The sequence below is a fragment of the Ranitomeya variabilis genome, chromosome 5, assembly GCF_051348905.1.
Source record: "Ranitomeya variabilis isolate aRanVar5 chromosome 5, aRanVar5.hap1, whole genome shotgun sequence".
In the NCBI taxonomy this organism is placed as follows: Eukaryota; Metazoa; Chordata; class Amphibia; order Anura; family Dendrobatidae; genus Ranitomeya; species Ranitomeya variabilis.
Window position 1 is genome coordinate 431,185,196 of NC_135236.1, and position 25,072 is coordinate 431,210,267.

Genomic DNA, 25,072 nt, shown 5'->3' on the forward strand with positions numbered 1-25,072 from the left:
ATAGATTTTAAGACACTAACTTGTAACTGTACTTATACAGTATGTTGCAATGATGGTGAAAATGATTTGCCTATATAGCGCACAATATTAGCCAGGCATTATTTTTCATGCATACAATACAAAAAAAATTACATCTTTATTTCACCTTAAACAGCAGAACATCTATAGACAGACCACAGGGGAAATAAAATAACCAGAACAAACTCTTATTATCATTCTCAAATATTCGCCACTGCTATGTATTCATGGTAACTGTTTTATTTGATTTTTCTTTTTGATGTAGATCAAACAGTCAATGTAAATGTAAAAAACATGAAGACAACAAGTGTCAATGAAAAGAATAGGTGAATATTCACATTAAAAAAGATTCAAAGGGACAGAGTGACAGGCATCCCTTTTTTAATGATGAATGTCAGAAAGAATAATTAATATCTGGAAGATCACTTGATAAGTTTTTAGGTGAAGATTTTAAATGCCTCCAATATGTCACTTGCCTCTCAAGAACAAGGCTGTTTTACTATTTGCAGAATATCTTCACACCAAACTTTACAATGTAATATTTAATCTATATATTTCTTTAATTTTCAGGGCTGGATATCTGACACAAAATATCCCTCTAGAGATTATAAGATACCTTTCTGAAGAAAAGGATTTTCTTCCCTGGCATGCAGCAAGCCGAGCTCTTTATCCTCTAGATAAATTGCTGGACCGAACCGAGGACTACAGTATATTCAGTGTAAAAGATAAACTATTTCCTATTATAAGTTTAAAGCCTTGGTTTACTGAAGCATTCATAATTTAATTTTTGGTTTTTCTTAAGGTTGTTTTATAGAGAATCTTGCATCAATGTATTTTAGGGAAAATATATCACTTTTGTATGCCAAGTTCAAATAAAGACAATATTGAGAATGTAAAAGAAAAGAGGATCTGGTGAAGATTGCAGAACGTCGGTGAAACGCTTTGTGGATTATCTTTCAATAAAGGTCTGCACTTTAAAAAAAATAAAAATAAATTGTATTGCTTCCACCATTTTCAGCTCAGCGCTCCTCACCAGACCGCAATTTTGTTTCCTATAACTAATATTGAGAATGTGGCCTACAAAAGGGTTTATTAATTTTCCCAATGTATCTTAAAAACAACGCTCATAAATGAAAAAGAGATTTGTAACTGTAAAGTGGAAACATAACTCTGGAGCCTCCAGGCAAATTTTATTTTTTACAAAGTTAGTGTAACTGCATTAATTGTGGAGTCAGACATAGAAAACATCTATGGTCATAAAAATGTAGCATTTTATCATTGTGCCCTTACTATGTTGATGATCTGTGCTTTTAAGGAATTTTCAAATCTAATATACAGTATATCAAGCACAAAAAAGACTTTAAAATCAAACATTTTAAAAGGTGACCAAAAGGCTAAAATATTAAATAAGCAGTCCAGGCTTAAAAGTTACTTCATGTGACTGTAAACTTCTGAATCCTGATAGCATGTGACAGCATGCTGTAAGGATTCACCAGCACTGCCAGTAGGAGTGGGTGATCATGTGACTGCATGTATGCGATTTGCATACTTAGAGAGGATGATCACGTCTAGTCGGTATGTGACTGCATGTATGCAAGTCAAATTCTTTGGGTCACATGACCACCTGCTTGCAGCAGTAATACTAGTGAATACTGACACCACATGCACCACGCATTATTACCATTTTGCCTATTAAAATTGTATTTATTCTATTTTGCTTTTAAACATCATGGACCTGATCCACCAAGATCAGCATTCATGAAAGGGTGTGTTACAGTCAGAATCTCCTGACTTATGAAAAAGAGTGTTAAACAATGTCAATGGAGATTGAAAAAAATCTTAAAAAACCTTTTGTATCAGAATCTGTTGAAGAGTTGCTCTATGTGAGACGGCCATCCACAGCACTGACCACATTTTCCTGCATCCATGTTTTTATTGTGAGGTGAATAAATCATACTCCATCCCCTGCTGGAATAAGAGTTCTGGCATAGTGAATGCCACTGCTCGTCATGAATTTGAGATGGAAGTGATTGTCGCACCCCTGTTCTGCCCCAGCCACAACCATTTTGTCAGCGCTGGGAGATACTGGAGTGAGAATGGCAAAAGTTGCAAAATTTTGGCTCAACTTTGAGTTTCCCCTAATTTTGTGACTTTTCAAAACTTTTACATCATAATTCTGTCATGAAAGGCTTAAGGAATTGGCCCTGTAACTGTATAACAATAAGAGACAGATTAGATAGGCTAATAAATATAATGGATTTGGTATATTTCTACCATCATGCAACACAAATAAATTAATTTATTAATTTTTATCTTTTAAAAAATGTAAAACTTCTACTACCGTATATGCTCGTGTATAAGCCAAGTTTTTCAGTAGGAGAGGCGGGTCACAGGAGGCAGGAGTCGGCGGTGGCGGCTAAAGCCTGTGCCCCCTGCTAAAGATAAATGAATACACTGGCAATTAATATTCATTTATCTTATAGCGTGCACAGTTACATCTACAGCTGATGGCTTCCAGCATAAAAAAACTATCCTGCTTACCTTCCCTGCACTCCCTTGCAGCATCTCATTCCGGCTTCCAGCAGCTCCTGCGGCCAGGCAATCACATGTCACCACTCATTAAGGGAATTTATATTCATTCCACTCCACACCTATGGGAGTGGACAGGTGAATATTAATTATCTTAATGAGTAGTGACACGTGATTGCCCGGCCGCAGAAGCTGCTGGAAGCCAGAACAAGATGCTGCGAGGTCACGCAGGGAAGGTAAGTAGGAAGTTTATTTTTTGGTGTGTGTTTTTCTCATGGGGGCCATACATACATGGATGAGGATAAGGAGCCATGCATACAAGGATGGGAATAAGGAGCCATGCACACAAGGATGGTAAAAAGGAGCCATGCATACAATGGTGGGAGTAAGGAGCCATGCATACAAGGATGAGGATGAGGAACCTTGCATACCACAATAGGGATTAGAAAACAATGCATACCCGGCTTATATTCAAAGTCAATAAGTTTTCCCGGTTTTTCGAGGCACAATTAGGTGCCTCGGCTTACACTTGGGTCGACTTATACACTAGTATATATGGTGAATGATTCCGTCGATGTCTCCATCACTATAAAACTGCTACTGGTGAGCTGCAAAACCCTACTTTTGCTTTCAAATAATGTCCATGATATTACAGACAAATATTCTCATATGTGTAAAAACAATTTATATTATATTGTATTATAAACGACTTGCAAATGAGCCTGGACTAATGCATCTCAGCAACATTTCACCAAGAATTGACTGGCTTTAGATGCTGTAGCTCTGCTTACCTGGGCATGAATGACATTCTTGTCAATGACTAGTGTTGAGCGATACCGTCCGATACTTGAAAGTATCGGTATCGGAAACTATCGGCCGATACCGGCAAAGTATCGGATCTGATCCGATACCGATACCCGATACCAATACAAGTGAATGGGACTCAAGTATTGGAAGGTATCCCTGATGGTTCCCAGAGTGTGAAGGAGAGGAAACTCTCCTTCAGGCCCTGGGATCCATATTAATGTGTAAAATAAAGAATTAAAATAAAAAATATTGATATACTCACCTCTCCGATGCAGCCTGGACCTTACCGCTGTGAACCGGCAGCCTTCTTTGCTTAAAATGAGCGCGTTTATGGCCTGAGAATTACGTCACGGCTTGTGATTGGTCGCGTGGCGGTCACATGAGCGGCACGTGACCAATCAGAAACCGTGACGTCATGGAAGGCCATAAACGCGCTCATTTTAAGCAAAGAAGGCTGCCGGTTACCAGCGGTGATGTCCAGGGGCCTCCGGACAGGTGAGTATATCAATATTTTTTATTTTAATTCTTTATTTTACACATTAATGTTGTTTCGATACTGATTCCCGATACCACAAAAGTATCGGATCTCGGTATCGGAATTCCGATACCGCAAGTATCGGCCGATACCCGATACTTGCGGTATCAGAATGCTCAACACTATCAATGACACTGTCATCTTGGGAACAATTTTACTATACCTTCTGGATCATAAGAGTATGCAGGCTTCACTGGCACTATATGCATAATCTCTTACTAATACCATTCTAGACTTGACAAGGCCTGTTAGTTCCACTTCAATTATGCCCATGGAAGTATGGTTCCAGCATCTGAAGCTGTACTAGTCTGGGTGAAATTATATCTACTTGTACTAGTCTTAGCTAATGAGCAGAGATAATCAATTCTTTTGAAATTAAAGTTCGCAAGTTTAACAAATTTTTCACAAAAATTAAATTGGCATTGAATTGATTTGCCACAGATCATAATAATGCAAAGCTTCCAGGTCTCCTAAGACTATATTTAATACCTTTCAAGCTCTTTAGCACAATCACAGACTTAAAAATGTGAAAGTGACCTGAATATAGAAAAAAATGGTAAGTGTATAGTAATCAATAGCCATTCTTTTTGCAAGTTAAAAAATGGTCTAAAAATTATCCCACTAAGTTATTTGTGAACATGCAGAACACTGATTCAAACCGAAAGTGTCGGTGATAGAAGTGTCATCTTTTTGAATTGCCTGAGATGAGTGATGCACCCTATATTCCATAATGGCCTCCACTTTCTCCCCCACTAATACACCTGCCAGAAGCAAATACATTTTTTAAAAATAAAACATTATAATTACTTTTTTACAATCTTTTCACCCCTATATATTCAACATTGTGGCTGATACAATCTTCTACAGTGTGTAAAAAGCTGTAAGGAGATTTTTTGGTGATTCTCACAAATTGAATTGCACATTGATTGAGTTCACCCGAACCTTTAAATGGAAAAGACATAGCTCAAATTCAATTTGCATCTAATCGATTTGTTCATATCTACTACTTAGCATATCCACACTATATGACTTGGTTTTTCACATTTGTAAAGATTTACTGGTTAAATGAAAGACATTATTTGAAAGCAGGAAAAGGGTTCTAAAGCTTCATGGTTGTGATGGATGCATGAGGGACCTGACAGATTCCCTTTTCACATTACAACAATATCCAAAAATGCACATAATTATTATTAGAGATCAGAAAATTTATTTCAGTACAATTACTCAACCAATCCCACAATCAAGCAGAAACAAATGCCAAATACTATATAAAGAAAACTTTACAATGTAAGCATTAGGGTTACTCAATGTTAGGGCTGGCGGAACGCACCGAGTAAATATAGAGATGTTATTTGGTGCGTTCGCAGCCCGGGGTCCACCGCGCCGGGAAAGAACCTGCTGCTGGCAAACGGCGGCACTATATGGTGGTAGAAGCGATCTCTGTTGCTTCACAGAGTCGCTACAAAGAAAGAGCTGTGTCCTGTTAAACTCCACAGGAATACACAGTAACTGCTGAGCGGAAAGCAGCTGAGGCAAACATACAATTTCCTCACCGGAGGAGCCGGTATTCTAGGTGGCTTATATCAGCCGGGGCCCTGAAACCATACACATAATCTCCTCAACGGAGGAGCCGGTACTCTAGGTGGCTTATTTCAGCTGGGTCCCTGAATCCACACAAGCGTGACCACATTGGCGCAAAACACATAACTTGCATTGATACTAGCGCATGGCCGTGTGGCCATGCGAACCTTATATTGCTGCAGCAAGTACAAGACCTTCCTAGAAGGACCAATGAGAGGCTGCCACAGAGCCTGAGCACCTTCAAGACCTTCCTGGAGAACCAATGGGCTTTGCTGCAGTATCCAAGCATGTGACCCTCGATCTCCAATGTGAGATCTTACCCTGGGCATGCTCAGAAGGAGAAATGCAGGACTTAGTCCCAAAAGCGTCTGCTTGCTGCTGCCCAGCACTGGCTTCAATGGCAGAAGCTGGAAAAGCAGCAGTAACCCTTTGCACAGTCAGACTGAGCGAGACCCTGGGAACAACGTCTCCGCTGAGCAGGCTCCACTGCGGCAGGAGAAGAATGGGAGACCGCCCGAGATGGCCCGAGATTCCCCTTGTGCAGAGGCGGAACTCGACCCCTAACATTACCCCCCCCAGGGCCCCCCCCCTGGACTTCGCCATGCTCGAAGGCAGCAATGTGCTGCAGAGCCCAAATGTGCTCAGCAGGCTCCCAGGACCTGTCCTCAGGACCATAACCCTTCCAGTCCACCAAATAAATTTTTTTGCCACATACCACCTTGCACCCCAAAATAGCGTTCACCTTGTAATCGTCCGTAGACAAACCCGATGTCCCGGCAGATGACTCGGAAAACCGAGTATATGAGTTTCAAGAGGGACACATGAAAGGTGTCGGTAATACCCAGGCATGGTGGAAGGGCTAAACGGTAGACCACAGGGTTAACCTGTTTGAGGACCTTGAAAGGGCCCAAGTAGCGAGGTGCAAACTTAGTGGACTCAACTCGCAGCCTGATGTTACGGGCGGAGAGCCACACTAAATCGCCTGGAGCAAATGTCGGAGCGGGGTGCCGATGTGCATCGGCGGAGGACCTCATTCTCTCCTTGGAGGCCCGAATGGCATCCTGAGTGCGGTCCCAAATATCCCATGCCTCCACAGCCCAGTCTGCCACCCTGGAGTCAGCGGAAGACACAGGCATAGGCACAGGAACCCGTGGATGCTGACCATAGTTAAGGAGGAATGGGGTTTGTCCAGTGGAGTCGGCTATGGCATTGTTCAGTTCAAACTCCGCCCATGGTAGCAGGGAAGCCCAGTCATCCTGCCTGGCTGAGGCAAAATGTCGCAGATATGTGACCAAGGTCTGGTTGGCCCTCTCTACCAACCCATTTGTCTCGGGATGATATGCGGAAGAGAGATTCAACTCAATGCTGAGAAGACAACAAAGCTCTCTTCAGAACCGAGACGCAAACTGGGGACCCTGATCACTGACAATTTTGTCCGGCATACCATGTAGGTGGAAGATGTGTTTCATGAACAACGCTGCCAAGGCCCGTGCAGAAGGTAGCCGTGGAAGTGACACCAAATGCACCATTTTAGAAAAATGATCGGTGATAACCCAAATGATGGTACAGCCATGAGACTTGGGCAAACCCACCACAAAGTCCATCCCGACCATCTCCCAGGGCCTGTCTGCCACTGGCAAGGGATAGAGTAACCCAGCTGGCCATTGTCAAGGAGACTTATTTTTGGCGCAGGAGACACAGGCCCGAATATAATCTCCAATGTCACGGACCATATGTGGCCACCAGTACATCCTCGCCAGCAGTTCAGATGTCCTCTTTGTCCTAAAGTGTCCACCCACTCTGGACGAATGAGCCCAAGAGAGAACCTCCGGTCGCAAATTAATGGGTACAACAGTCTTGCCCAGAGGCACAGGCTCGAGCGAAACCGGAGCTACGGTTCTCAAGCTCTCAGAAGGGACAATAAGCCGAGGCTCCCCTTCCTCCTCCTCAGATGACACAACGGAGCGAGAGAGGGCGTCAGGACGAATGTTCTTCTCCCCAGCGAGATAATGGAGGGTGAAGTGGAACCGGGAGAAGAACAAGGACCATCTGGCCTGACGAGAATTTAGCTGCTGGGCTGTTTGCAAATAAACCAAATTTTTGTGGTCCGTGAAGACCTGGAAGGGACAGCGAGCCCCCTCCAAAAGATGTCTCCACTCCGAGAAGGCTAACTTCATTGCTAGCAACTCCCTGTCCCCGATGGAATAATTCCTTTCGCTGGTGTGAAGGTCTTGGAGAAGAAGAAGCAAGGATGCTTCTGACCTTGAGCATCCTTTTGGAAGAGGACTGCTCCTGCACCGACGGATGAGGCATCCACCTCCATTATAAACGGCTTATCAACATCGGGACGATGTAGGATGGGAGCGCTAGCAAAATGAGACTTAATAGAAGAAAAAGCCTTAAAGACCTCTTCAGACCACAATTTGGGATTTGCTCCCTTCTTGGTGAGGGCTACCAAGGGAGCTACCAAAGTTGAGAAGTGTGGAATGAACTGACGATAGTAATTTATGAACCCCATAAAGCGCTGCACTACTTTAAGAGAATGGGGTTCTTGCCAGTCCATCACAGCCTGTAGTTTGGCAGGATCCATAGCCAATCCCTGGGCAGGGATGATATAGACCAGGAAAGGTAAAGACTCCAGCTCAAACATACACTTCTCCAACTTTGCATAGAGGGAGTTTGCCTGTAAGAGGTCGAAGACTCTGCCAACATCTCTCCGGTGGGAGTCAATATCTGGAGAGAAGATGAGAATGTCATCCAGATAGACTACGACTGAGGTGGAAAGCATATCCCAGAAGATATCATTGACAAAGTCTTGGAAAACGGCTGGGGCATTACAGAGCCCGAAGGGCATCACCAGATACTCATAGTGCCCATCCCTGGTATTAAACGCCATCTTCCATTCATCCCCCTCACAGATGCGAATCAGGTTATAAGCACCACGCAGATCTAATTTGGTAAATACCCTTGCTCCCCGTAGCCTATCAAAGAGCTCAGAAATCAGGGGCAACGGGTATTTATTCTTAACGGTGATGGCGTTAAGACCCCTGTAATCTATGCAAGGATGTAATTCTCCATTCTTCTTCTGCACGAAGAAGAACCCCGCCCCTGCAGGTGACACTGACTTCCTAATGAACCCTCTTGCCAAATTCTCCTGGATGTATTGGTACATAGCCTCCGTAGACCCGTCTCCGAGGAGGTTCTGCTCCAGGAAAGAGATCAATAGGACAGTCATAGGGACGGTGAGGCGGAAGGGTCTACACAGCCTTTTTGGAGAAGACGTCTGCATAGGACCAATAGCACTTGGGAAGGGAAGAGAGATCTGCGGGTATCTCAGTAGAGGAAACCTGAATGCACTTCCTCAAACATCTGCCCTTACATGAATCACTCCAATTCAATATCCTCCCAGAGGTCCACTCAATATGTGGGGAGTGGAAACGGAGCCAGGGTATTCCCAGCAGAATCTTGTCCATTCCCTCGGAACGAACAAGAAGTGAAATAATCTCCTGGTGGGAAGAGGACATAGATAACGTAAAAGGGACAGTCTGGTGTGCGATTTGTGAGGGAAGTGTCGACCCATTCACTACTCTAACAGTCACCGGTTTGGTGAGCTTAACCAGAGGTATTGCATGGTGCAGAGCAAAAGCAGAGGACATGAAATTCCCCTCTGCTCCAGAGTCCACACAAAGCTCGACTGTTAGAGAGGATGTGCGTAACATGATTGTCCCTTTGAAGGACAGCTTGGAGGAAAACGCCACTGTATCTAGTGAACCTCCTCCAATGGTTACTAGATGCGATCGTTTACCCGACCGCCGTGGACATTTATTTGCATAATGTCCTTGTTGTTGGCAATTTCTACAAACCACGGGTACTCGAGCGGTCCGAGACTTAGGTCCCGCTCGAAAAACCTCCATGGCCTCATGGGAGTCGGATGCCTGAACGGAAGATTCTAGAGGTCTGGCGAAGGTGGGAGCCAGCCGAAACCTCTGCCTACACTGGGTCCGCTCTAACCTCCGCTTGCTAAAACGGAGGTCGATACAGGTAGATATAGTAATGAGCTCCTCCAGTGTGGCGGGAATCTCCCTGGTGGCCAAGGTGTCCTTCACATGGTCTGCCAGTCCTTTCCAGAACACCAGAGTAAGGACTTTATCCAGCCACTCCAGCTCAGAGACCAGAGTCCGGAATTGGACGGCAAACTGGCTGACCATGGATGAACCCTGTGCTATTGTTAACACTTGGAGCGCGGTATCATGGGTGACATGAGGTCCCAAAAAGACCTGTTTCAGAGCGTCCAGGAAGAGAGGAGCACTCTTCACCACACGATAATTACGCTCCCATAGCGGCGTTGCCCACTCCAACTCCCTGCCCGACAAAAGGGATAAAATAAATCCCACTTTCGTCCGTTCCGTAGGAAAACGTGCAGCCAGGAGCTCAAGATGTATGGAGCACTGACTCATGAATCCCAGACATAGCTTACTGTCACCAGCAAACTTGTCTGGAAGTGGGAGATTGGATAAAGTCGGAGCAGGGGTGGCAGAGGACAAACTGGCTGCAGCTACACTGGCAGCCTGAGCAGCGACTGCGGTAACACCCACAGCTGAGGTTGTGCGCTCAAGAGCCGCTAACCTACCCTCCAGCTGCTGGATGTACCGCTGTAGACGCTGATCGCCCACCATTTACCAGCCAGACCCTGGCGCTAGTATACTGTTAGGGCTGGCGGAACGCACCGAGTAAACATAGAGATGTTATTTGCGTTCGCAGCCCGGGGTCCACCGTGCAGGGAAAGAACCTGCTGCTGGCAAACGGCGGCACTATATGGCGGTAGAAGCGATCTCTGTTGCTTCACAGAGTCGCTACAAAGAAAGAGCTGTGTCCTGTTAAACTCCACAGGAATACACAGTAACTGCTGAGTGGAAAGCAGCTTGTGGTGTTATGGAAATATTAGGGTTGGATAAATATATCCCTGTGTGTGCTGTGGCCGCTCCCAATTAGACTGAGTATTTTGAGCGCTCATCAAGAATGGACTGTACACAACTGTGACAGAACAACATTCCATCAATACTGATACTTTATTGTACATACATAGTTTTATATTTTCACATAGAAAGGAGTGGTTAGGGGTTGTCAGGGGTGGTTAGTTAATTACCATATTGTCTAGCTCCTCTGTCATTGGTTATCTAAACATATATGGAATATTGTGATTAATGCTCATATGACTGCTGATTAAGCAACCGAACTCGAGTTCTGTGTCTAGGACAAAGTGGAGAGACTTGATCAGCAGTCACCAAACATCTGACTCTGTTCTGCTTTAGGGATGGAAAACCCCATATGATCTGTCTGGGTTATATCAGTTTGTCAGCCATTTTAAACCATTGATTATAATGTATATATTCGCTGTGAGCATATAAGTATATATTTGATTATAGAGGAGTATACATGCAAGTGAGATCTACATGATATATATATTTCTATCACAAGCCCCCCTCAGATATCACTTGCCCTAATCCTAGCCTCCTGTCCCAAAGCGCTGCAACTCTTTTGTGCTGTCGGCGAACTGACACAAGCCTAACGCCTGTGCCCCACTCCGTACAGACTTTTCGCAAATGGGCGGTCAGGAGATCTGTCCCTAACGGGGGTTCGTTGCAATCAGTCTCTTAGTCAATAGCATGTGTAGTGAGCGATGTGTAGTCTTTATCAGGTAGGTCATCTGTTCGGTCAGGCAGGGCATCCACGACATCATTCTGGCTTCGGTGTCATCTTCTGGTAGGGGAGCTTTCTTGCCATGCGATCAGTGGATCCAAGCGAGTCTTCCCTCCAGTTTCACAGAGTTTGGTGTCATCAGCAGCACTTGAGCAGGACCATCAAATCTGGGATCGAGTGGTGTTCTCCTTACAAACTTTTTTCCACCAACTCCCAGTCTCCTGGCTTCTAGGAGTGCATACCGGACACTGAATCTGGATCTGGCAATGAAGAAAAAAACTCGAGAATGGATGTTAGCAAGTTTCTTGGTGATTTCAATTACATAAGCAGACAAAGTATCATATTGCATAATCAGCTGCTAAGGGAAAGGATACCCCTAACCTGGGACTAGACACAAACAAAATTTCATATGGTAACAGCTTTCCTGGGCCTCTGGGAGTGTGCCTAACACTGAGTAGTGTGATTGGGAGTGTGTAGGCCTAAGTCTGACCCTACTGCTGACTAGATCTCTCGTGAGGTTTGCTGTGAATGCAGGTCCCTGGTCACTCTCTATCACTTCTGGGACCCCATGGCTGCATATCTCGTCTCTGAGAGTAGCTTCTTTGCAGTAGTCTTTGCTGACTGGTTCCTCACTGGGAAAGCTTCTGGCCATCCTGAGAACACGTCCACGACCATAAGGGCATATTCGAATCCTCCACTTGGCGGCATCTGGATGTAGTCTATCTGGATCCTCTGGAAGGGGGTACAGTGGTCTGGCAAGTTGATGTGTGGGAACTTTCTTCATTCTTCCAGGGTTGCATTTGCCACAGGTCAGACAGCTGTTTATGAACTTGGCTGTTAGGGTGGAGATTTCTGGAGCGAACCAGTAAGCACCAATCGGATCATTCATCTGTGTCTTTAATCTGTGTGTGGGTCCATGTGCCCACTGGACCACCATAGGGTACATGCTTCGGGGTAAACAGGGTTTGTAGTCCATTGAGTATACCCTTCATTCTTCATGTGCTGCTCTCTTCTGCATCCAGCATTCCTTCTTGTCCTTTGGGGCTTGCTCTTGCAGCTTTTTTGAGCAGATCACAGGACGTCATCTTGTCAGGTTTCCTGTCTTCAGCCGTCCTGTAGTAGCCGTCCGGCTCTACGACCTCTTCCACTTGTCCATATTGTCTTCCCTTGACTGTTTCTTTGGCTGCCATATCCGCCATGTTGTTGCCTCGTGCCCCTACTGTGTTCAGTTTTCCATGCGCTTTGACTTTTAGCATTGTCACCACTTTTGGAAGTTGAAGTGTGTTCAGCAGGTCCTTAATGGCTCCATGATGCTTCACGGTTGTTCCGCTTGCTGTTATGAAGTCCCTTGCAGCCCAGATGTGTCCGAAGTTGTGTGCTATGCCATTCAAGTACCTTGAATCGGTATACATTTTCTCAGTCTTGTCTTCTGCCATCTGGTAGGCCTTCATCAGCGCTATCAGTTCTGCTTCCTGGGCTGACAGACTGGACGGCAGACTTCTGGACCACAGGATCTCTTGATTGCTGGTCGCTGCACCTCCCGTGTGGAATCTTCCTTCATCATCTGCAAATCTGGAGCCATCCACAGAGAGGATCAACTCTGGGTTGGTCAGTGGCTCTTCTGCCACCTTGGGTAGTCCTGCTGTTTCCTGTTGCATGATTCCGAAGCAATCATGGTCATCCGTCCGGAGCAAATTCAGATCCCTGCAGAAGGTATCATGCAGATTTTGATCAGACTTTTTATCTGAGGATCCGTATCTGTATCCCCCCTTGGGAGTGGGAGTAGAGTGGACGGGTTGAGGACTGTGCATCTGGAGATGGTGACATTGTCGGGCAGGAGTAGAGAGCACTGGAGGCGAAGATGCGTGGCGGTGAAGAGATGTTTTAGCTGGGTTTGGTTGAGGATTGCTGAGATGTCATGCAGAGCCAGGATTTCCAATGGTTTTTCCACTGATGTCAGTAGTCCTGTCCAGGAGGGCGTGTGCTGCAACTGCTGCTCTCATGCGGGAGGAAGAGGCTTCCCTTGCAACTGGATCCAGGCAAGCTGAAAAGTAGTCCGAAAGTCTCTGCTTTCCCCCCTGAAGCTGTGTCAGGACTCCAGTAGCAAGGCCTTCTTTTCTCATCAAGTAGAGACGGAATGGCTTCTCGTAGTCAGATAGGCCTAGTGCTGGCAGAGACTACAGAGCCTTTTAACTTCTTGAACGAACTGAAGGCCACATCTCTCTGGAGGAACAGGGGTCACGCTGACGTATTCACACAGAGGCTGCATTAGGACGGAAGCATCAGGGATCCAGGCTCTGCAATATGAAACTAGACCAAGGAAGGCCTGTAGCACCTTTGGAGTTGTCGGAGGGACCATCTTCTCCACTGCGGTCTTCCGGTCATCTGTCAGGTGTTTCGCCTGGTGAGCAATACAGTGTCTCTGGAACGTAACTTGCTTCAGACACCACTGGACTTTGTTCTTTGAGATCTTGCAGTGCTGCTCCGCCAGGTAGAGTAGGAGATACAAGGAATGGGCTTTACACGTGTCAAAGTCAATTGCACAAAGGAGTAGATTGTCCATGTATTGTAGCAGGGTCACTTCTGCATGTTCTGCGACCCAGTTGGTGAGGACTGTGGACATTGCTTTGGTGAACCATGAAGGGCTGTTCTGGGCCCACTGTGGCATCACTGTCCATGTGTGTTGTCCCCCCTGGTGCATTAAGGCAAACAGGAACTGGTCTTCCGGATGAACTGGAACACTGGAGAAAATGTTTGCCAGGTTGTTCACTGTGAACACTTTTGCTGTGGCAGGCACATTTGAGAGCAGAGTGTGCGGATTCGGCATAATTGCAGTTTCAAACACCGTGGCGTCATTCACAGCTCTCAGGTTGTATACCATTCTGAACTTGGCAGGCTCTCCTTTTACAGTCTTTTTCTTGATGGGGAAAAGCGGGGTATTGCAAGGCGATGTGCGAGGAACAATGATTCCTATTTCCAGGTAGACCTTCAGTTGGTCAGAGGCAGCTTGACTCTAGGCCTGGCCTGGGCCTTACGAGGGTAAGCTTGAGTGACACCCGTACTGGGGCAACTTGAGGTTTTCTCATGTGCTGGGGTCCCTTAGACCATAGACTTTCTGGTACTACATCCAGTACCTCCTTGGGTAGGCCTCATCGATTGTTTAATGTTCTTGTAGGGCCACCAGCATGACTCTTCTCGGGTCAGGGATGAAGAAAGTGTCACTGTCCCATCTTCCTGGAACACTGTGGTTGCCTTCAGCTTCTGCAGTAGGTTCGCTCCCAGCAGGTTGAGTGGCAGGTCCTTTACACCACAAACTGGGACAGGATAGAGTGTCCTGGCTGAGTGCACACGCTCAGTGGCTTTGTAAGCTGAGAATGTCTGACTTGACCATCAATGCCCATGCGAGACACAGAGGATTCTGACAGGCAGGTGGGATCAGTGAGTTCCACAGGTGTCATCACACTTCTGGCTGCACCACTTTGGATCTGACAACGCCATCCATTTTAAGGGTAATTTGAGGTACTGGTCTTGCAGATGAAGTTTTACATGTCAGGAGCGTAGTGTCTTGCAGACCTGGCTTGCTTGCCTCTGTCCTATGGACGGGGTACTTCACTGCTTTCTGCACTTCCTCCTTGACCTGTTTCTCTGGACCAACTCTTGGGTTGCATGGGTCCAGTCTCTTCGGGGGCGTGGGTGCTTCGCACTGGTTCTGGTAATGGCCAAACTTGCCACAGATGTAACCCTTGACACTTCTTCTGTCTTTGTAGGGTGGTTGCTCTTCCAGGTCAGTGGTCACCATGAGAGGGGCTGTCTTCTGCACCCCTGGTTGAGACTCAATCCTTTTGGCTACTGTGGACAACGGCATGATGGGTACTGTAGCGGCAGCGGGGTCCGGCCTGCTGATTGAAGCTGCGGTGGCAAGACGGGGCCTGCAGGTGCATTCGTGACGAGGCCTGGGGTGCCATGGGACCGGTGGCTGCATCCAACCCAAGGTCTTGGGGCGTTACAGGGGCTGTGGCTGCATCTGCCATCACTTCTTCCCCCTGCTCCAACATAGCTTCTCCCCTTTGCTAACCTTATTGAGGTTGGTGTCTCCTCTCTGGAGTCTGCAGCGGTTCTTCTGGTGTGTTGGTCGGCACTTTGCAGCGTCTTCACCTCTGGCTCCCCTTCCAGCGTTCTCAGCAGCACGGCACCCGTTTCCTTCTTCGCGCTCTTTGCGGTGCTATAATGGCGGCAGTTTTGGTGACAATCGGCAATAAACAGTCTCCTAGGCGCACATAAAACATTTTTTTCTGGGTCAGTCCACTGCTATTGACCTGTTCCTAGGCTTAGCCACTATCAGTGGTTTCCTGATTGGCTGTCTCAGTCCATGCCCAAAGGCCTGTGTATCTGGTCATGAATGGTGAAGCCCAAGTCTTGGAATACTTGCATTACTCTGCAATGAAACTTCTTTACAGACTCTGTCTTATCTTGGCTCATGTCATGGCTTGTCCTGCCAATCTGCCTTTGGCCCACTCTCTGAGCTGTTCAATTAGCTGTGGCCCTGACTCCCAAGCGTGTACATCTAATTCTGCTGGAAGTTTGAATTGTTCCTTCATGATTGGCCAGAGTGCATCACCTGCTTCTATTTTCATTCATGGCCCAGAGATCATTCCAGCTGGCTGCATATGTTCACTGCTTCTGCTACATTCTTCGGTAAAATGGCATGGGATGCATCCCTGGGTCTGGACTATTGTCACCTGACTTGAAGTGCAGTGCACATAGTGTAATGGTGGTGCCTCTATCTGCCCCTGCATTCTTGGTGCCTGTGGGTTTCTTTTCTAGTACTAGACAGCATGTATGATGTTCCCTCTTCATCTTCATCAGAGGAATAGTTGTGATAGCTTGTACTGGGGTCGTACACTGACTGATTTTGGACTTAGAAGTTGCTTTTTTATGTGAGGATGTCTCCCCCCTTGCTGAAGCTGTGATGGATTAGGATTATAGTTTTATGTTGGTGTGAATGTAGGCAGCTCTGACCGGTGCTGAAGTTGTACATTATCAATACATAGTGATATCAATGTTCATGTAAAACCTTAAGGGTTACAATATTGTTGACTGTGAAATGAGGTAACGGAGGATCTGTCAGTGAGCTCGTTCTGATATCATTCCTCCCCCCTCTGCACCCAGGGCTGAGCTGTCTGCTACCTGATGTGTCTAGGGCTGCCCACTGTAGGGGGGGGGCTTTCACCTTCTTTCCCCGATATCACAACTGGCAATGGCTGGACTGTGCCAGAGGCATAGAGGGAAACCTTGTGCTGTAAGCACCATATTGTTTGAATTGGGCGTTGGCCCAGCCGGCAACAAGGAGGAAAAAAGAGGAAGAAGAAGAGGGAGGGGTTGAGGAGTGAGACAAAGGAATAGTAGGAGGGGAGAGAGAATGTGGAGAGAGAGGGAGGAGAAGAGAGGAGAGAGAGGAGAAGAGAGGGGAGTGAAAGGGTGAGGAGAAGAGGGAGGAGAGAGAGAGAGGGGATGAGAGAGAGAAGAGAAAAAATGTGGAGGAAGAGGAGAGGAAAGGAAAGGGAGAATGCGGAGAGAAAAGACTGACAGAGAAAAAAAAAGAAAAAAAAGAAAGAGGATAGAGGAGAACAACAAGAATAATAGAGAGGAGCAATTATGCCTTCTCCCTGTAGGGAGAGACGGGGTGCGCCACATACTGTGCAAAAAAATAACTACCTATACCATGGATTCTGCTAAAAGCAGACTGCACAGATTCTCCCGTCTCATACCCACAAAAATCACTTCCTGGTTTGCTCACATAACTTTCTGTACCACCTAAACGATGTAAGCTCTGCTGCCACTTCATACCATGTATTAGTATTCAGCAATCTAACATCAGCTACTGTAACTTCCCTTATTTTCCTTTCTACGTTATGCCATTCCGCAGCTTGAAATCTGCCATTCTAATGAATTTCACGTACTTTATACCTTCCAAAAATCTTCACATACTTAACACCTTCGTATTCTGTCACTATCTAGGGGCTGTTTTCTCATCAGGAAGTAAAAAGACTTTCCTGTTGCTCGGCCACTCTATTCCCCATGGCAAAAGCAAAAAAATGAAAATGAAAAACACACAAAAATGAAAAAAGAAAACAGTACTAAAAAAACTTCTAAAAATGAGTATATAAAACACTAAGAAAAACCCAAAACGATAAGAAAAACCGTCAAAAACTTAGTTCACAACCAAAAACTCAAAACTTTGATACAAGAGTAAGGAAAAAAAACTTTTTTCAAAAATAAATAAATAAAAAATAAAAAGGTAAAGAGATTGAAGATTGAGGAAAACTTAATTAAAAAAAACTTTAAAATGCCGCAAAAAGAAAAAGACCCTTTAAGAGAGTAAAAAAAAAATTAAAAATTAAAACGGCTTTCCTCTTCTTTTTTTTTTTTTTTAAGAATCTCTGCGCTCAAATGCAGTCAGAGACACACTTCCTCTTTTACTCCGTATGCCATTGCAATAATATCAAATGTCACTAAAATCACGTTTTTCATATCAAAAATGATAGATACAATTTAAATTTCACTTCTTCACACAAAAAAAACTACACATAGCCAGCATTGCAGCTGAAAAACAATCAGAAAAAAAACCCAGATGTGACAGTTTGATTTACAATGCATATCTCCGCTTCAGCTGAAAAAAGAGGAAGTTCATGAGAGAAGGAAAAAAAAAACCAAAACTTTCTTTTCACTATTTCATGCTTTTAAAGCGGCAATAGTACATGACACAAACAGAAACAGACAATCCAAGAGATGCCCTTTTAAATTCTGTGACACATGCAGGTTGAGCTGGGAACAGACTACTGCCAATCGCACTGGACGCACCTGCGCCCGGGCTGCCTGAGTGAGAAGCACAACAAGCGGGAAATCTACCACCCCGGTCCGGACGTCCTGACTGGATCGCCGGCACTTCGGGAATCTGCAGTAGCCCTCTTAAGTTATCACTACCCGTGCCTGGAACATGGGACCACCTGCCCCGGAACTCTGCGTGTTCCTCCTATGCACGGGAATCCTGCAATAACTTATCGAGCGATTTGACCTCCTGCGGTCTGTTTCTCAGCAACCACAAACAAAAGTCACTTTTTCCTTCTCTTGGATTTTACACAAAACATATACACGGTACACAGCAGACACCTCCCAGGGTGGATTCGTGGCTACGGATTTTTTACACTACCTGGGAATTTGTGACCACATCTGACCGGCAAGAGGCATAGACAAGGACTGGGCACAGGGGACTTTCAGGTAAGATGATAACATTTTCTTACCTTACTTATGGAGCTGCGCAGTCTCCTGCCCCTGTGCCAAAGCCACTGCTATAACTTCCGTATCTCCGGTTAGAAGGATCCAGTGCGTTTCATCCATGCTGTTGGGCGCCATTATGTTATGGAAATATTAGGGTTGGATAAATATATCCCTGTGTGTGCTGTGGCCGCTCCCAATTAGACTGAGTATTTTGAGCGCTCATCAAGAATGGACTGTACACAACTGTGACAGAACAACATTCCATCAATACTGATACTTTATTGTACATACATAGTTTTATATTTTCACATAGAAAGGAGTGGTTAGGGGTTGTCAGGGGTGGTTAGTTAATTACCATATTGTCTAGCTCCTCTGTCATTGGTTATCTAAACATATATGGAATATTGTGATTAATGCTCATATGACTGCTGATTAAGCAACCGAACTCGAGTTCTGTGTCTAGGACAAAGTGGAGAGACTTGATCAGCAGTCACCAAACATCTGACTCTGTTCTGCTTTAGGGATGGAAAACCCCATATGATCTGTCTGGGTTATATCAGTTTGTCAGCCATTTTAAACCATTGATTATAATGTATATATTCGCTGTGAGCATATAAGTATATATTTGGTTATAGAGGAGTATACATGCAAGTGAGATCTACATGATATATATATTTCTATCACAGTGGTCACGCAGTCAAGGAGGCAAACATACAATCTCCTCACCGGAGGAGCCGGTATTCTAGGTGGCTTATTTCAGCCGGGGCCCTGAAACCATACACACAATCTCCTCACCGGAGGAGCCGGTTTTCTAGTTGGCTTATTTCAGCCGGGTCCCTGAATCCACACAAGCGTGACCACATTGGCGCAATACACATAACTTGCATTGATACTAGCGCATGGCCGTGCGGCCAAGCGAACCTTATATAGCTGCAGCAAGTACAAGACCTTCCTAGAAGGACCAATGAGAGGCTGCCACAGAGCCTGAGCACCTTCAGGACCTTCCTGGAGAACCAATGGGCTTTGCTGCAGTATCCAAGCATGTGACCCTCGATCTCCAATGAGAGATCTTACCCTGGGCATGCTCAGAAGGAGAAATGCAGGACTTAGTCCCAAAAGCATCTGCTCGCCGCTGCCCAGCACTGGCTTCAATGACAGAAGCTGGAAAAGCAGTTTCAAACAAAAGGAGTTTAGGACCTGCGATGACGTCGCGTCCTGTGATTGGTCGCGTGAGCGGTCACATGAGCGGCACGTGACCAATCACAAGCCGCGACATCATCGAAGGTCTTAAACTGCTCATTCTTAGGAACGGAGGCTGCCGGTTACAATCGGTAAGGTCCAGGGGCCCCCGAACGGGTGAGTATATCCATATTTTTTATTTTAATTCTTTATTTTTTACATGAATATGGATCCCAGGGCCTGAAGGAGAGTCTCTTCTCCTCCAGATCCTGGGAACCATACACTGGGAACTTCCGATTCCGATTTCCGATACCACAAAAGTATCGGAACTCGGTATCGGAATTCCGATACCGCAAGTATCGGCCGATACCCGATACTTGCGGTATCGGAATGCTCAACACTACTGATAAGCAAAAAGGTGACAGTGTTTTGAACATTTGACTCTCAGGTTTCATATCTCACCATCAACTACTGCTTCGAACATAAGACTACCATCTTTTTTATAGACATTCATCTTGTTTATCTCATACATATATTTGGCTTGCAACTATTTAGGATATGATTAGTTATACCGATTTTTGTCAGGTCAGGTCATTGTTACGATTTTGCTCCTTGTGGTGGAAAAATATTTTTTTTCCTGTATGCTACAAATTACAACCTATTCTCACATTCCCTAATGGCTCAGTGTGTTATTAGGTTGATTACCAAGTGAAAGGTCACTGGTTCGAGTTGCTCGAGTTAAGCAGCCATAAAGAAGATTCCCCAAGAAAAAAGAAACAGCATTCTCCAGCTCATCGATAATGGTCTCTTGGCCAAGAAAATTGCCAAACAGCATCATGACAGTGCATGGCAGCTGGGAAAAACTGAAACTAAGTCCATCTATCCATTATAAAGCTAACACATGGACATGTTGCAAAATATCAGTCAATAAGTCAGCTCATGAAATTTTCTATCAGTTCGGGTGCATCAAACACAACAGTGGAGGTGGCTGGTTTTATTTGCAATAGTGATAAAAGGCTTCCATGCAATCACAGTGCAAGACACATTGCACAAGTCTGCAATGATGGCCTAAATAAATGTGAGGAAGTCTCAACTTCAATATCGTCATAAGAAGTGTCTACTCGATTTTGCAAAAAGGTATAAAAGGTGGACAGTAGAAGAAGGAACACGGATGATTTTTAGCAATGAGACAAAATTCAATAAATTAGGCTCTGATGGGTACACATAGGTTTGGAAAAAGGAGCTAACAGATTGATAAAAGGAAGGACTGTCAAAATCAATGGTGGAAGGCTAATTATATGGGGTTGTTTCAGAGCCAAAGGTGTTGAATACTTGACCAGGTTCAATCGTAGTCTCAATGCTGAGCTATATGTGAGTATCCTACACAATGAGTTACTTTGTACACTCGAGCACTATGGGTATGAAAGGATGACAATGTTCCAGCACGACAACGACCTAAAGCATAAGTCGAGATTAGCAAAGAAATGGTTCAATGACAATGAAGTAGAGGTGCTGGGTTGGCCCCAAGAGTCCCCAGATCTTAACCCAATTGAACACTTGTGGGTAGAGTTGAAGAAAAAACTGTATACATACCCAAGTGCGTAGACCAGCTGTTAGGGTTGGCGGATCGCACTAAATATAAATTATGATGAAGTGCAATCGCAACCCGGGGTCCACCGTGCAGAGGTGGAAAACTGCAGCTAATGTGAACAACGGCGGAACACCCAGCGACGGATAGCTAGCTCGCACTTAGTTCCGCGTCACTCAGTGTATAGCACGCGAGGCTGTGTCACTCGCACACAGCAACAGAATAAATGCTCTGCAATAAAGCTGTGTTACTTGCACACAGTAATGGAAAAGATGCTCTGTAGTAGAGCTGTGTTACTTGCACACAGTAACAGAGCTGGTATGGTGCTAAACACGTACCCTGTTAACCTCACAGGAGAACGCAACCCTCACAGGGGCAAGGGAACTGGTAGTGGACACAATCACACTGTGTGCACACACACTCCTCTCCGGAGGAGCCAGAATTCTAAAGGCTTTACGCCTGCCCTGAATTCACCCAAACTCCTCTCTAGAGGTGCCAGAATTCTAAAGGCTATACGCCTGCCCTGAGCACACGCATACAAGTCCACACTACCATCATGTTCCACACACTCATATGATATAAATGACCTTAGTGTGCCAATGCACACTCCAGTAAGCCTTTTATATGTTCCTTTTCAAGTCCAGTCAGACAGAACCTTGCTTGTAGACCAATCCGGAGCTGCCACATCACCTGAGTAACTGATTACCATCCACCAATGAGAGGTCGCCACCTCACGAGCATGCTCAGTAGGGTGATTTCTGGACTTAGCCTTTGGAATGCATGTTTGCCGCTGCCTATTGCTAGTTACTATAGATTTGGCTGGAGAGCCAGCAGTAACCAAGCAAATTGCACAAGTCAGGGCAAGACGCTGAGACCATCGTCTTTGCTGAGCAGCTCCCACTGCGGCCAAAGCAAAATGGGAGACAGTAGAGATAGACAAGGCATGGGATCTACCCTGTGCCATGGGAGAATGCCGGTGCCTACCACCAGCATGCATCAAATTTGGGAACATGAAATAACGTATATAAACACCGGCGCTCCACTAGCGAATGAAAGGGTCCTATGCTAGGGATTGTTATAGAGAGCTACTGGTGGTTAAAGCAGGTTCTGTGAATACCTCCTAAATTCAAAATTAGCATAGGATAGTAATAAACACCGCACCACTCTATATACAAGTAATATTGTGAGTAATAGATCTGAGTAATGTCAGGAATTATAAGGAGAACCTTACTGTAATTGTGCCAGAGATCCGGATTGGACTCCTGGTGCTTGTTAGAGGATGTGGTAGTCCTGGGGTACGTTTTCCACTAATTAGAAGAGAGTTTGATTGATAGAGCTTAGTGGGGCTTAGTAGTGACCCTGTTAGGCGAAATGGTGCGTGTACAAATGGACTTACTTGGGTCACAATAGATGCATTTTTACAGTAAACCAATTCGAACCCCATTGGTGAACTTCCCACACGGATGGTCCACGGACCATACCATCTAATATTCACCATCTATTGTGACCCAAGTAAGTCCATTTGTACACGCACCATTTCGCCTAACAGGGTCACTACTAAGCCCCACTAAGCTCTATCAATCAAACTCTCTTCTAATTAGTGGAAAACATACCCCAGGACTACCACATCCTCTATCAATTACCTGGACTACCACATCCTCTATCAATCGCCTGGACTACCACATCCTCTAACAAGCACCTGGAGTCCAATCCGGATCTCTGGCACAAATATAATAAGATTCCTGCTTATAATTCCGGACATTACTCAGATCTATTACTCACGATAGTACTTGTATATAGAGTAGTGCGATGATTATTACTATCCTATACTAAATTTGGGAACATGCAGAAATGAGCTGGGATTTGATTTTGGTTGAGACATTCATGAATATGATTGCGAGCATGCCCAGAATGATTCAGACAGTGTTAAAAGTTAAAGGTGGTTTAAAATAAATAAATAAATAAATAAATAAAGATTTGCATTTTTAGGCACAAAACAGTAAGATTGCAGTGACATGAAAAGAATCTGCATAACTAATCATTTGCAAAATAGTTGCAAATCAAATTTATGCATGAGATAGCCAAGATGGTCTGAAAATGATGGTAGTCTCACATTCGAAGTAGTAGTGGCTGGTGAGATATGGGCTGGTGTCTGAAAGTAAAACGTTAAAAACATTTTTACCCCCAGTGTATACAAAAAATATCTATATCATGAAAAATATTGTTTTGCAAATTTGCTTTGTGCTGATTTAGCAAATTAATTGGCCAATCTGCTGCTATCTTGCAGCTCTGTATATGGCAGGCAGAACTTTGAGAAAGAAAAAACTTATACTCAACTCACTGTTCACCTTTCTGGTCTTTTGCATGCTCACTGCCTGCTATCTGGTCCTCAGAGCTATTTCTTCTTTCTGTCACTAGCCACATTTCCCAGTGATGCTGCTGCCTGTCATCCTGTTTTCTTCTTTCTACCGTCATAGCTCCAGCCTGGTCACTATAGGTGGAACTTATTGCTTTGACCAGGTATCAAAGGTCACTGTATATCACATGTCCATAATATCATGGCACATGACATTCGATGACCTCTGAGGCTTGGCTGCAGTCTGAAGAACTAGGAATAGGTGGATCTAAAGACCAGACAGCAAACAGCAAGCAGCGGAGGTGTCAAGCAAGTGAGCAATGAGGTGAGTATAAGTTTTTGGTGTTTCTGTAAATGTTCCGCTTATTATGTTCTTGGGTCTGGAGAGACTTTGAATACTAGAGCATAAAAAGGGACGTTCAATATGTGAAGAATAAGTTTACTGCTAATTGAATTTTCCAGGAAAATGTGCATGGTTTTGCAAATTTCAACTCAGTCAGACCCACTGACCTCTATTTGTAACCAATAATCATTTCATCTGGGACATCTTAAATGTTTAGCATAGCTGATAGAATAGGGAACGTGTAGGTGTATTGTATAGAACAAGAAATTTTGTTCAGATAAAACAAACAATGCTCCATCATCAAAGTTTGGTTGTTACAATCTGTGATCCTAAACATTTTTGTTTGATTTCCAGAGCCCCCAGAATGTGCACAGGAATATAATGATTAAATAACATTTCATAATTAGAAGCATTGTGCCAGAAGGAGGCACAATTACAAAAAGAAATTAAAAGACTAACAACAAACATTAAAAACTATACTAGCTGACCAAATGTAATTGATGGACAGTGTGGCCAAAAGTTTGCACATTTACTAAACATTTTACAAATTAAACCATAATACAAAATAAACATTAGCACATAAAATGTAGCAGTTTGAAAGAATAAGAGATACTGTATGCATTTGCTTCCTCTGTTTATTTATATGAGAGTGCTTAGAAAAAGTAATAAATACTTAATGCAATGTGTATGTTCCTTTCAGGAATATGTATTGAAGCAAGTGGCCACAATGTACTTCCGACTCGGATGGCCTGTTAATGGACACAATGGGTCAATAATCCAGACGTCTTACCAAACAGAGTATGACATCATTTTTTTTATTCACATTATAAGAATAGCTAAGAGGAAGAAATAGTTACAGAGTTGTATAAGATAACTTGTTACTGTATGTCCTACATTGAATTCAGTGCATTTTCTGTGTCTTTATTCTCTGAGACAGAACTTGTGTTAAATTGTAAATAAAGTGGAATATTTTTCCTGATTCTCTATCATTTACATGCTCAAGTTCAGAAAATATTTTGACAAGGATTACTCAGAAGCTTTTTGTTATTTGTCTCTTCCTATGTTTTCCTTCTTCTCACATATTTTCTGCTGTAGTTACTCTTCTGAATCCTAAGGGAGTTTATCTTTTATACTAAGCCATACAATGAGCTTCAAAAG

The 25,072-nt window shown here is 44.4% G+C and overlaps 1 protein-coding gene across 1 annotated transcript in view; it reads left to right on the forward strand.

Annotated features, from left to right (window-relative positions):
- TRHDE (thyrotropin releasing hormone degrading enzyme) overlaps positions 1–25,072 on the forward strand; it is a 1,510,236-nt gene that overhangs the window by 1,328,565 nt on the left and 156,599 nt on the right. Inside the window, exons 13-14 of the mRNA XM_077265293.1 lie at positions 589–736; positions 24,615–24,712. Of these exons, the coding sequence (XP_077121408.1) occupies positions 589–736; positions 24,615–24,712 (246 nt within the window). The remainder of the gene's footprint in view (positions 1–588; positions 737–24,614; positions 24,713–25,072) is intronic.